This window comes from Diaphorina citri, unplaced genomic scaffold (genome assembly GCF_000475195.1).
Source record: "Diaphorina citri unplaced genomic scaffold, Diaci psyllid genome assembly version 1.1 scaffold3264, whole genome shotgun sequence".
NCBI classification, from domain to species: Eukaryota; Metazoa; Arthropoda; class Insecta; order Hemiptera; family Psyllidae; genus Diaphorina; species Diaphorina citri.
Window position 1 is genome coordinate 3,211 of NW_007380674.1, and position 13,370 is coordinate 16,580.

Genomic DNA, 13,370 nt, shown 5'->3' on the forward strand with positions numbered 1-13,370 from the left:
CGACCAAATAAGCCATCAAGAAAGTATAAGTCCCTCTCAATTCAGTATGTTTTGCCTGTTGTTTGGATGCCATAAGATCTCTCAGAGACCTGGTACGAAAAATCATAACCATAAACTTGGTACAAATAATCATCTTGATGATTTTCAAGTCAAAATGCGCAGAAACGTAAAAAATAAAAAAAAAATAAAAGAATCAACTTGTCAACAAGAACCCTATTTATATGCTAGGCATTCCACAATATTGAACAAGTGCTTTCTTACCAGGCATTCCGCAACAAGTGCATGGCCCCATGGATCATACTTGTTATCTTCGTGGCTAATTTTCTAAGCATAATCATTTTGCACAGAATAACTCAGGACCGTAAATATGGTGGGCTGAAAAGACCCTCACCAGTTATCGTCCCAAAGAATCTATTCAAAACTTGGAAATAAAACGGAGGAAAAAAATTGCGGGGGAAACGTCCCAACTTTACGGTGTAGATAAATGTCAAGTTGACAAGCTTCTCAAAAAGATAACATTTTTATTCTTCCCTCGGAAAAAGTTCTAGGTACGCCCTTGAATTCCTTGAGCAGACCAGCAAAAAATTGACAAGAGCTTTAGTTTATGTTTCCATTCAAGAGTTTCAGAAGATCAAGTTATAATGATTACTTGATGACTCTATTTCAGCATTTTCAGCGTGGACTAGACAGACCAGCAAAAAATTGACAAGAGCTTTAGTTTATGTTTCTATTCAAGAGTTTCAGAAGATCAAGTTATAATGATTACTTGATGACTCTATTTCAGCATTTTCAGCTCGGACTGGAAATTCTGTCGCATAGTAGTTTATGTTTCCATTCAAGAGTTTCAGAAGATCAAGTTATAATGATTACTTGATGACTCTATTTCAGCATTTTCAGCTCGGACTGGAAATTCTGTCGCATAAATTTTGTTCAATTACCTTTGCTTGGCAATGTCGAAATATCGTCAAATTGGAGAACTTTGATACTGTGGGACTTTTTTTTGTCAAGGCGGTTTTGAGCAAGGACTGACATTTTCAGTATTTTCAGTCAACATTTGAATTTATGTAGGTCCACAGGAAGCTATTACGACCATGGGAAGCTATTACGGCCAATGGTCCATCAGGAACAAAGGCTACCCAGGAAGCTATTACGACCATGGGAAGCTATTACGGCCAATGGTCCATCAGGAACAAAGGCTACCAAAGTGGCTGTAACTGGGCGTGGCGTGGGTTCCATTGCAGTTGAGGCATGAAATTCTGTGTACCTATGCATTTTTCATGAGAATTTGATCGTTAGAGTTGTAGTATTATAAAATGCCTTCGACATAAACCTAGTTGATATTAGTTTAGGTACCTATGCATTTTTCATGAGAATTTGATCGTTAGAGTTGTAGTATTATAAAATGCCTTCGACATAAACCTAGTTGATATTAGTTTATGACGTTACTAACTTGACGGTTGACAGAATTGAATTTATTTCAACTACTTGGCACTAGGGCCTAATCTCTTTCGGAACGAATGAATTAGTGGGATTATTAGATAAGGGAGCCAAAACTGACACTATAAACTACTAACTTGACGGTTGACAGAATTGAATTTATTTCAACTACTTGGCACTAGGGCCTAATCTCTTTCGGAACGAATGAATTAGTGGGATTATTAGATAAGGGAGCCAAAACTGACACTATAAACTTGACTCTCAACACCTTCTGTTTGCCAAAATATCCATTTTTTTGAAAGTAGCACACCTGAAAACATGGAATTCAATATGTTATTCCAATATATTGGACTTTTTTATGACGTGAGTAACTTGACGGTTGACAGAATTGAATATGGATTTATTTCAAGAACTTGGCACTAGGGCCTTACTAATCTCTTTCGGAACGAATGAATTAGTGGGATTATTAGATAAGGGAGCCAAAACTGACACTATTAACTAGACTCTCAACAGCTTCTGTATCTATTCAAAATTGATTCGACAATGAAACTATAGCAAGGTTACTAGAGGATAATATGGATTATGATTTCAATGTCAGACGTGAAATGAGTTCAATCGAGTGGTGGAAATTTTCTCAGTTCTTCACACTTTCACCTGGGCTCTCCACACTTCTGTCTGAGTTATATGATTTATGATGAGGTAATATAATAGCTGCTGTGGATTAGATCAATTAGATGTCTACAAGATTATCGAATATACAGGGTGTACAATGGAATCTCAGATTAAAATTCACGATATCTTGGATCGACAGATTTACTCTGTATTGGCGATGACTACCTAAACTTGAGGAATATTTATGGCATTTTCTACTTCTAATCATGAACAAGCTTTCAGTCTTTATATCCAAAGCTTTTACCAATGTCAATTTCGATATTTAACGTTAAAATTTAGTACTCAAAATTTCTACGTAGCTATACTTGAACCCAAGGCTCTGTATTACGAGTCCAACGTAGCACCACTGAGCTATTGGAGATGTTTACTCCAGTCACTCGTCATTAACACATTACTGCGAGATCAAATTCTCTAACAAATGAAGATAAAGTTCCATGCCTCGCCCGGGATCAAACCCACACACTTCTGTTTGACAGTTATCTTGGGTGGAACGAATTTAAAGGGTATGCTGGTGGGCATTTTGTAGCCTCACTTTGACTTCCTGAATTGATGCTGAGATTTCGCCAGAAACACCCGCGGGTGCCCGGTATAGATTTATACTTTTACAATGTCAAACATGATGTTAGAACTAGGAGTATGTTAATTATATGGAACCCTGCTTCCATACTTGGTACTTTACGAGAGTTTTCTATGATTGATTGATGCGGACAGCATTCTTTTGCTTGACAGGAAAAATTGTTTTAACCTAATAGGTGAGTTCTTTACGAGAGTTTTCTATGATTGATTGATGCGGACAGCATTCTTTTGCTTGACAGGAAAAATTGTTTTAACCTAATAGGTGAGTTTTCTTGTGTTTTTCAATTAATGGGTTTCTGCGTAGGTACTTATGGGCACTTATTAATATCATTAAAACTTATTAACGCATTCAACATTCTTCCTTACAAGTATGTACACCTATTAGAACAGTTTAACAGTTGTGTAAGTATAGGGAATTAAGTCTCTCTTGGAGGATATGACCGATTTTGATTGATTCTGTAACATTTTATAATCCAATTATCTTAAATTACTCGTCTAAAATTCTCTTGGAGGATATGACCGATTTTGATTGATTCTGTAACATTTTATAATCCAATTATCTTAAATTACTCGTCTAAAACTTGAATTAAATGTTAGTTCCTATAAGTAGGGAGTAGGTACGTAGGTACTTAAAGCATTTCACTATCAAAATGAAGACGTAATAATTTTCAGAATTCTTCCAATTCCTTCTCCTTCTTAACTCTTGAGGTTTTCATGAACAATGGATCTCGAGAAGGATTTCATTGGAAATCTATGCCCTTCTCCGACCGTTATGCAAATGTGATATTGTTGTACTTGTTATCAACTTAGATAACAAGAAAACACTTAATGTGACATTACTTGGTACCTCCATGTGATTGTATTGTGCTCCATTCCAAGAACTGGCATATGGTGTCACCTCACTAAGTACCTACTTGGTATTAATGTCTATCAGCAAATAAACGAACCGATTGTTTTGTTTGTGGAGGGTGAAGTCTGAAGTGACATACCGATCAGATTACGTAGTAGCGAGAGAGTTTTGTCAAGAGAATTCCTACACATGAGCCGATTTACAACACACTTGTCATATAACCGATTTTATTGGACATACACGGTGCCTATGATCCTATCTATGAGTCTATGAAAAAAGATTCCCTGAAACGCCCGCCCAGGATATAACAAGAATCGGGAGAACAAAAATAAAGAAATCGGAAAACGAGCATTCCATCCAAGAAAACCTCAAAAATTTCAAATGGTAAAATAAATACAATCTACTAATTGTTTCCTCAATAAGGTAAAATTCCTACAAAATAACCCAAGTTGATATGCTGGTTGAGGTTAAAACCCACAACAATTAGACAAATTTGCTGTGGTTTTATCTTCTAATTGTACCTACCAGGTACCTCTTCAGATTCAGCAATTTTATTGTATTCTTTATCTATTCTATTCTTGTGCTTGATTTTCCCGTTTTCTTCCTTATCTCTTTGTTTTCAAATGGTAAAATAAATACAATCTAATTGTTTCCTCAATAAGGTAAAATCCCTACAAAATAACCCAAGTTGATATGCTGGTTGAGGTTGAAACCCACAACAATTAGACAAATTTGCTGTGGTTTTATCTTCTAATTGTACCTACAAAGTACCTCTTCAGATTCAGCAATTTTATTGTATTCTTTATCTATTCTATTCTTGTGCTTGATTTTCCCGTTTTCTTCCTTATCTCTTTGATTCCTTCAGTACCTTTCCTTTCAATTATCTACATACCTCTCCAGGACTAAAGAATACCAGGAACCTATTATTAGGATTATACTAGAACCTACAAAAACACCTAGAGCAAGCACTCCAAGAAATAATTAACTTTACTGGAATTAATATCAGCCCATCTGAGAACGACGAGGTAACTCCATTTTATATTCAAAACAAGGAATTGCCCCGGTCTTGATGTTTTAATTGAAATTATAATCCGAATAACTTTTTTTTGCTGTCAGTGAGTGGGTTTGAATCTCGGTATACTTAGATTCTGCAGTGTAAACTTCGCGGTTCCTGAGGGCACACAATGTTCGAGTACCCAAGTGTTTATTTGAATAATAGATTTATCCTAGAACTTACAGACTATTGGCTAAATGTTTCTTCGTAATCCATTATCAAATATTCTTTGTTCTTCCAAGTAGTTCCAAAGAAACCTTGTGAGACTGGCACTAAATCCAGCCAGAAAAGTTCTATGGAATGGGAATGCTATTATACTACATGTATAGGACGTATTAGTGGACCAAAAACTTGGGCATGTTACAAACTTTTCATGAGCACGAGTCATGAATGAGTCATGAAATTCATCATAATCAGGCTAAAGTCTTGCGACCAAATAAGCCATCAAGAAAGTATAAGTCCCTCACAATTCAGTATGTTTTGCCTGTTGTTTGGATGCCATAAGATCTCTAAGAGACCTGGTACGAAAAATCATAACCATAAACTTGGTACGAATAATCATCTTGATGATTTTCAAGTAAAAAATGAGCCATCAAGAAAGTATAAGTCTATCTCAATTCAGTATGTTTTGCCTGTTGTTTGGATGCCATAAGATCTCTCAGAGACCTGGTACGAAAAATCATAACCATAAACTTGGTACGAATAATCATCTTGATGATTTTCAAGTAAAAAATAAAAGAATCAACTTGTCAACAAGAACCCTATTTATATGCTAGGCATTCCACAATATTGAACAAGTGCTTTCTTACCAGGCAACTTTATAGCTGAAAGATATCATCTTTTCTCTCACGTAAGTTTTGATCATGGAATCATTCAACTCAAGAGCAAATCAACTAGTCTTCGGTCCGATAGTTGCTCGTAGCTACTTCGGCTTATCTATCAATGTGACTGCCTCACATAAATAAGAGGATTGCCATACTAGAACTTACAGACTATTGGCTAAATGTTTCTTCGTAAGCCATTATCAAATATTCTTCGTTCTTCCAAGTAGTTCCATGTATAGAGTCTCTTAGGACAAGAGTGATTCCAGAAAATAATTCTCTGTTACAAAGTTCAAAGCTCCAAAGTCTTGGTTCCGTGTTTTTCTCCTGATTCGAGACAGGTTTGTCATTTGCAGGAGATACCTGACTGTCTCGCGTGGTTGCTGTCCTTTGATTTCCATTCGTGACCTTTGTTATTAGTTCTGTTAGTTCCATGCAGTGACGGCATCCGTTGTTAAAATTCACGACCAAGTAAGGAATTGTTTTCTGTCATTTTTCGCCAGCCCTTGACAGATCCTATATCCATTCAAGACTTCAGCCGATCCCTGTATATGATAATATTGTTAATTAATTAAAACCAATTTGCCTTTAAATCAACGGGCAACGTGTTGTTGAATTGAAATTGGCCGCAATAAGGTTGACTGTGTGGGTACCAGGGCATGTGAAATTGGCTCTCTTGGAATCGCTATACTATAGGGGTCCCCCTCCGTCTCCCTGAGGAGTTTGATTCTGATTATTGAGCTCGGAATGATTGCAACCGTTTTTGATATTTCTGCACACCGCGTGATGTCTTTGTTGCAATTCTCTGTCGGCACCATGAACTGGACTTGAAGTATAATCACTATTATTTGTAGGGAACTTCATCAGTGAATGTTGAATGCACTCCGCATGTCTAACAATGCGATCGAGTCAAAATAGCGAACTTTGATAGATCAGTAGAGTAGAAACGGATTTAGAAAATCAGTTCATCTGAATTAGATTCACTTGAACCTATGTACAAGAATCTATTATCTACCTATCTCTTGTTGTGAAACTCTTCAATGTGTATATTGTGTATTGGGTTTTTTTCAGTGACTTCTATCACGGTTTTGTGTTTAATCAGTCGAACGTATCATTTCCCAACTTGATTTTGTCCCAACGATTTCAATTTTCAGAATGTCACAGTTTGCTCTTTGCCAAGTTTGTTTTGTTCTCACGATCAAGAGCTAGGTTGGTAGGTTTTTTTCAGTGACTTCCATCACGGTTTTGTGTTTAATCAGTCGAACGTATCGTTTCCCAACTTGGTTTTGTCCCAACGATTTCAATTTTCAGAATGTCACAGTTTGCTCTTTGCCAAGTTTGTTTTGTTCTCACGATCAAGAGCTAGGTTGGTGTTTCCCAATTCAGATCTAAGTGCAAGTTCAAATACCTGTCACAAAAGCTGGGTGGGTACTAAATGTCTTTTAATTTCTTGGAACACCCATTTTTTGCAGCGAAGGTCAACAAGGGTGGTGGGTGCACTGACCACTCCTAGTTGCGGTTCTTCTTTGATATCGTAGAAGTCGTGGTACCATGACCCCTCCATTTTGCTTTGCACCTTGAAGTAGCTATTGCAACCTTTACAACAGCTAAGGCTCTAGAGCCTTTATGCCAGGCCACTCACGCTCAGACCAGCTTACAGACCTAGGTCCCTGAGACTGATCACTCACTATCAGGTGGCCTTTTTCAGCCTGTCAGGTCTACCTGATATTGAGTGGCCGGCCTGAGTTTGTCAGACGGTCTGAGCGTGAATGGCGGGCATTCGCTTTTAGAAGTTTATTTTTATCCCTCTAATGATGAAATTTATTTCCTATGATTTCAGGGATATTTGGAGCGGTGGAGAAGTTCACCAGATTATCCTTTTACCGAGCAGCAACAGTACCATGACCCCTCCATTTTGCTTTGCACCTTGAAGTAGCTATTGCAACCTTTACAACAGATAAGGCTCTAGAGCCTTTATACCAGGCCACTCACGCTCAGACCAGCTTACAGACCTAGGTCCCTGAGACCGATCACTCACTATCAGGTAGACTTTTTCAGCCGTACCTGTCAGGTCTACCTGATATTGAGTGGCCGGCCTGAGTTTGTCAGGCGGTCTGAGCGTGAATGGCGGACATTCGCTTTTAGAAGTTTATTATTATCTGTCTAATGATGAAATTTATTTCCTATGATTTCAGGGATATTTGGAGCGGTGGAGAAGTTCACCAGATTATCCTTTTACCGAGCAGCAACTCAATGATCTCTTTAGCAATATACAGGACATCTTCCACTTCAATAAGTAAGTAGTTAAAGCAATTCCACTTCAATAGGTAAGTACTTACTTAGAGTAATTCCACTTCAATAAAGTACTTTGTACTTTTACTTCAATAAGTAAGTACCAAAAGTGAATCCACTTCAAGAAGTAAGTAGGTACCTAAAGTAATTCTACTTCAATAAGGAACTGTAACAACCTAACAACAGAGGTCTTACCGTCCCGAAATGTAAGAGAGAAAGAGGGACAGGATAGGAGAAAGCCAGCCGTTCTGTAAACTTTTTCTCTTAGGAATAATGTTCGTCCCGAGCAGGAACCAAAACCGCGGCCTAGCACTTACAAGACAGGTGGTCTACCTTTCAAACTAACTAGATTGGCTCCCATTCGCCATTTCCTTAAAGATTTCAATGTTTTCTCATGATAATTATGTTAAATTCACAATTCCCTGTGTTACAGATCATTTCTACGTGACTTAGAACAATGTGGACTGGATCCTGTGAAGATAGCCCAAAGTTTCGTCCGAAACAACGAGGGATTTTCAATTTACACGGATTACTGTACAAACTACCCACGGTAAGCACTGTTCATTACGCGAAACTTTTCATTTCCCATAACATAAGACAACCTTCCTTTTCCTTCTATCATTAAAGGTTCAGGGAGTAAAAACGGTCCTTTGGGTTTAATGACGAGTACAGTACGAACACTAAAGGCCCATTCTTACTTGTCGTTCGGAAAAAAATCGTGTCGCGTATAGTGGGAACACTCTTGTTTAAATTACATTGCCTACAGGACATTCGGAAAAAATCGGACGAAACTCACAAGTAGCCGTTCAAAAGATATGAAACTTGTGTATCTAGCTGTCTTGCATTATTCACTGAAGTTAGGCAACATTTGGTAATATTGGTATCCGGATGGTGTCCGATCGTTTGGTATGAAACTTGTGTATCTAGCTGTCTTGCATTATTCACTGAAGTTAGGCAACATTTGGTAATATTGGTATCCGGATGGTGTCCGATCGGCCTTCTGTATCTATTCAAAATTGATTCGACAGTGAAACTATAGCAAGGTTACTAGAGGATAATATGGATTATGATTTCAATGTCAGACGTGAAATGAGTTCAACTGGTTCAACAGAGTGGTGGAAATTTTCTCATGTCTTCACACTTTCACCTGGGTCTCTCCACACTTCTGTCTGAGTTATATGATTTATGATGAGGTAATATAATAGCTGCTGTGGATTAGATCAATTAGATGTCTACAAGATCAGAGTGGTGGAAATTTTCTCATGCCTTCACACTTTCACCTGGGCTCTCTACACTTCTGTCTGAGTTATATGATTTATGATGAGGTAATATAATAGCTGCTGTGGATTAGATCAATTAGATGTCTACAAGATTATCGAACATGTCTGAGACATCCTCTTCCGTCCAACCCTTAAGACTGTTCTTCTCATGATGTCCCTATATTAGGGTTGAATGGTAGAGCTTGGCTCTGGCAATACATTCGCCCTTTGTTTGTAATATTATTGTATTTGTGTACATTGAATTATAACCAATAAACAGTCTAAATATATAAGAGCCGCCTTTTGATTTCTGAGGCATCCTCTTCCTCATACAGGGTGTATACCTAATGAAATTTCAGATTAAAGTTCACGATTTCTTGGATCGACAGATTCACACTGTATTGGAGATGAGTATCTAAACTTGAGGGATAATTTATGACATTTTTCTACCTCTAATCATGAATAGTTCAGAATTTAGTACTCAAAATTTCTATGCAGACTACTTGAACCCAAGTCTCTGGATTACGAGTCCAACGTAGCACAACTGAGATATGTTTTTTCCACTCAATACCTAGTCATTAACACATTACTAGGAGCACCGGGAGCACGAGATCAAATTCTCTAACAAATGAAGATAAAGTTCCATTCCTCGCCCGTTACCCCTTCCGCTTTTATGTATTACCCTTTACCCCTTCCGCTTAGCCTGATTGCCAAACCACTAAGAGGCGGGATACATGTCTGAGACATCCTCTTCCGTCCAACCCTTCTGTTCTTCTCATGATGTCCCTATATTAGGGTTGAATGGTAGAGATTGGCTCTGGCAACACATTCGCCCTTTGTTTGTAATTATTGTATTTGTGTACATTGAATTATAACCAATAAACAGTCTAAATATATAAGAGCCGCCTTTTGATTTCTGAGGCATCCTCTTCCGCCCAACCCTTATGACAAATAAGACTGTTCTTCTCATCGTGTCCCTATATTTTGGTTTCAGGTTCAGGAGACAGTGGCGTGTGTTCACCATGCAGCTTCATTAGTTCGCCGTCCCCCGTGATTAGACCCAGATATTGCGATCCTCAACTCAGCTATATGGATCGCGTTGTCATGGAGATAGTCGAAACCGAGGGGGTCTATGTGAACGACCTTCAGCAAATCATAGTGGTAAGTTTATCATACTTAGTGAAAACTTTGTCATAGCAAAACAAATTTGCCATAACAACCCTTCCGTTTCCTTCCAGTACAATGAGTGTCCTCACGGAACTGATGCGTCAGGAAAACGCTGCCAAGTTGTTCCGAGAACGACAAATAGCCCTGGCGCATACTCTACCCTTGGGCTCCTATCTACTCAAACCTGTACAACGCATACTCAAATACCATCTCCTACTTCAGAATATTGTCAAGCAGGTAAGCTTATCTAGGAAATTAGTATATGCCTGCCATTCACGATCAGGTCGTCAGACAGTCTGGACGTGTGTCGTGGGAAAAGCTTGAGACCTAGATCTAACAGGCCGTGTGAGAGACCGCGGTCTGAAACTTTTTCCGCCACACATGTTCCAACGGTCTGGGATAGAAGAAAACCATTCGTTCCGAGAGCGAACCTTACCTTTTTATGAAATGATGAGGTAAAAAGTTGGGATCGCGATATCGATTTCCCTGGGCGGAAATCGATATCCCGGCCTAGCGCTTACAAGGCAGACACGCTACCCTCCAAGCTGACTAGGTTGGCGCAAGAAATAGCTAAAGCTGTAACCATTAACACTAACACCAGGGTGGAGGAAAGGGGGAAATTTTTCATTTGATAGAGGGAACTGTAACAACGGAGGTCTTATCGACTCGTAATCGAAGAAAGAGGGAGGATAGGATAGGGAAAAGCCAGAGAAGAAGAAGAAAGAAGAGGAGGACGTGATAAAAGGGAATACATCATGGATGCAGAACTTGAGGGAATGATACCAGGAACCGAATGCCAGTTTATATTAAATGGTGCAGAATAGGGATCAATTTACCAGTTTGCCAACGTCCAGTAATGGACAGGGCACTTCTAAAGTAGAAGAGGACGAAGAGGTTTGATAGAGGGAACTGTAACAACGGAGGTCTTATCGACTCGTAATCGAAGAAAGAGGGAGGATAGGATAGGGAAAAGCCAGCCGTTCCGAGAACGAATAAAGTTCGCCCCGGCGCGGAAATCGATCCCGCGGCCTAGCACTTAGACACGCTACCGTCCAAGCTGACTAGGTTGGCGCAAGAAATAGCTAAAGCTGTAACCATTAACACTAACACCAGGGTGGAGGAAAGGGGGAAATTTTTCAGGTGAAAATAGCTATCGGAAGTGATATGTCGAAAAGCATACATAGAATTCCGAACAATGAACGTGAAGAATTTGATCTATTCTGATAGAACAATGGAAAGTGAAAATTTCGTCGGGAATTCAGTAAAACATTCCCTGTGTGGAATTCCTTCTCAGGCTGGAAATGAAGTGGAGCGGAGAGCATAGAGCTTTTTGCTGTCAGTTCTATGGGGTTTGAAGTCGGCGTTTCCCTCTATCGTCACTTCCCTCTACCTGCTCGATTAAAATTTCTCCACGCGTTCTTGAAATCTTGAAGAAAAAAGTGGTGTACAGCAAATCTAGTTTTTGATTTCCTTACAGAATTTAACGAAACATTCCCTGTGTGGAATTCCTTCTCAGGCTGGAAAAGAAGTGGAGCGGAGAGCAAAGAGCTTTTTGCTGTCAGTTCTATGGGGTTTGAAGTCGGCGTTTCCCTCTATCGTCACTTCCCTTTACCTGCTCGATTAAAATTTCTCCACGCGTTCTTGAAATCTTGAAGAAAAAAGTGGTGTACAGCAAATCTAGTTTTTGATTTCCTTACTATTATAATGAAAAGATTTTCTTTCTTATTTCCTCCTCTCTTGGTCTCTTCTCTGTCGCCTGTTTGTTTAGGAGATAAAGCACAGCTAAAGTTACTCTCAAACCTTTGATGAATAATTATTTTGCCTTGAGTTTCACGTATGGGAGTGCTTTCTAGCTAAACAACAACACAGTATTTATGACTATTATGAGATTGGTTCCTATGAGGTGTCAGAAACTCTAGCTGGGATGCCTATGATTCTATCTTTGAGTCTATGAAAAAAGATTCCCTGAAACGCCCGCCTAGGATATAACAAGAATCGGGAGAACAAAAATAAAGAAATCGGAAAACGAGCATTCCATCCAAGAAAACCTCAAAAATTTCAAATGGCCTTGCCCGGGATCAAACCCACACACTTCTGTTTGACAGTTCTGTTATCTTGGGTGGAACGAATTCAAAGGGTATGCTGGTGGGCATTTTGTAACCTCACTGTGACTTCCTGAATTGATGCTGAGATTTCGCCAGAAACGCCCGCGGGTACCCGGTATAGATTTATACTTTTACAATGTCAAACATGATGTTAGAAGTTAGAACTATGTACCTAGTTAGAACTAGGAGTATGTTAATTATATGGAACCCTGCTTCCATACTTGCTAGTTTACGAGAGTTTTCTATGATTGATTGATGCGGACAGCATTCTTTTGCTTGACAGGAAAAATTGTTTTAACCTAATAGGTGAGTTTTCTTGTGTTTTTCAATTAATGGTTTTCTGCGTAGGTACTTAAGTATGGGCACTTATTAATATCATTAAAACTTATTAACGCACTCAACATTCTTCCTTACAAGTATGTACACCTATTAGAACAGATTAGCATCCTCGCCCGGGATCAAACCCACACACTTCTGTTTGACAGTTATCTTGGGTGGAACGAATTTAAAGGGTATATGCTGTGGGCATTTTGTAACCTCACTGTGACTTCCTGAATTGATGCTGAGATTTCGCCAGAAATCCCCCCGGGTACCCAGTGGATTTATACTTTTACAATGTCAAACATAATGTTCGAAGTTAGAACTATGTGGAGTATGTTAATTATATGGAACCCTGCTTCCATACATGCTACTTTATGAGAGTTTTCTATGATTGATTGATGCGGACAGCATTCTTTTGCTTGACAGGAAAAATTGTTTTAACCTAATAGGTGAGTTTTCTTGTGTTTTTCAATTAATGGGTTTCTGCGTAGGTACTTATGGGCACTTATTAATATCATTAAAACTTATTAACGCACTCAACATTCTTCCTTACAAGTATTACACCTATTAGAACAGATTAGCGGTTTAACAGTTGTGTAAGTATAGGGAATTAAGTCTCTCTTGGAGGATATGACCGATTTTGATTGATTCTGTAACATTTTATAATCCAATTATCTTAAATTACTCGTCTAAAACTTGAATTAAATGTTAGTTCCTATAAGTAGGGAGTAGGTACGTAGGTACTTAAAGCATTTCACTATCAAAATGAAGACGTAATAATTTTCAGAATTCTTCCAATTCCTTCTCCTTCTTAAC

The 13,370-nt window shown here is 38.6% G+C and overlaps 2 protein-coding genes across 2 annotated transcripts in view; both read left to right on the forward strand.

The window, feature by feature from the left end:
- Positions 1 to 7,603: 7,603 nt before the first annotated feature.
- Positions 7,604 to 10,473, forward strand: LOC113465367 (pleckstrin homology domain-containing family G member 3-like). Its single transcript, XM_026831381.1, has 3 exons — positions 7,604 to 7,706; positions 8,136 to 8,252; positions 10,200 to 10,473. Exon 3 carries the CDS (start codon positions 10,204 to 10,206, stop codon positions 10,450 to 10,452), a length of 249 nt encoding a protein of 82 aa, XP_026687182.1. The 5' UTR covers positions 7,604 to 7,706; positions 8,136 to 8,252; positions 10,200 to 10,203; the 3' UTR covers positions 10,453 to 10,473.
- A 465-nt stretch (positions 10,474 to 10,938) lies between these two features.
- Positions 10,939 to 13,370, forward strand: part of LOC103520147 (pleckstrin homology domain-containing family G member 1) — a gene marked incomplete at its 3' end in the record, with an annotated part of 6,074 nt that continues 3,642 nt past the window's right edge. The window contains exon 1 of the mRNA XM_026831382.1: positions 10,939 to 11,022. Coding sequence (XP_026687183.1) covers positions 10,939 to 11,022 — 84 coding nt within the window. The remainder of the gene's footprint in view (positions 11,023 to 13,370) is intronic.

Excerpts from the sequence above, each read along its gene's own strand:
- LOC113465367 (XM_026831381.1), top strand. The coding sequence starts at position 10,204 with ATGAGTGTCCTCACGGAACTGATGCGTCAGGAAAACGCTGCCAAGTTG.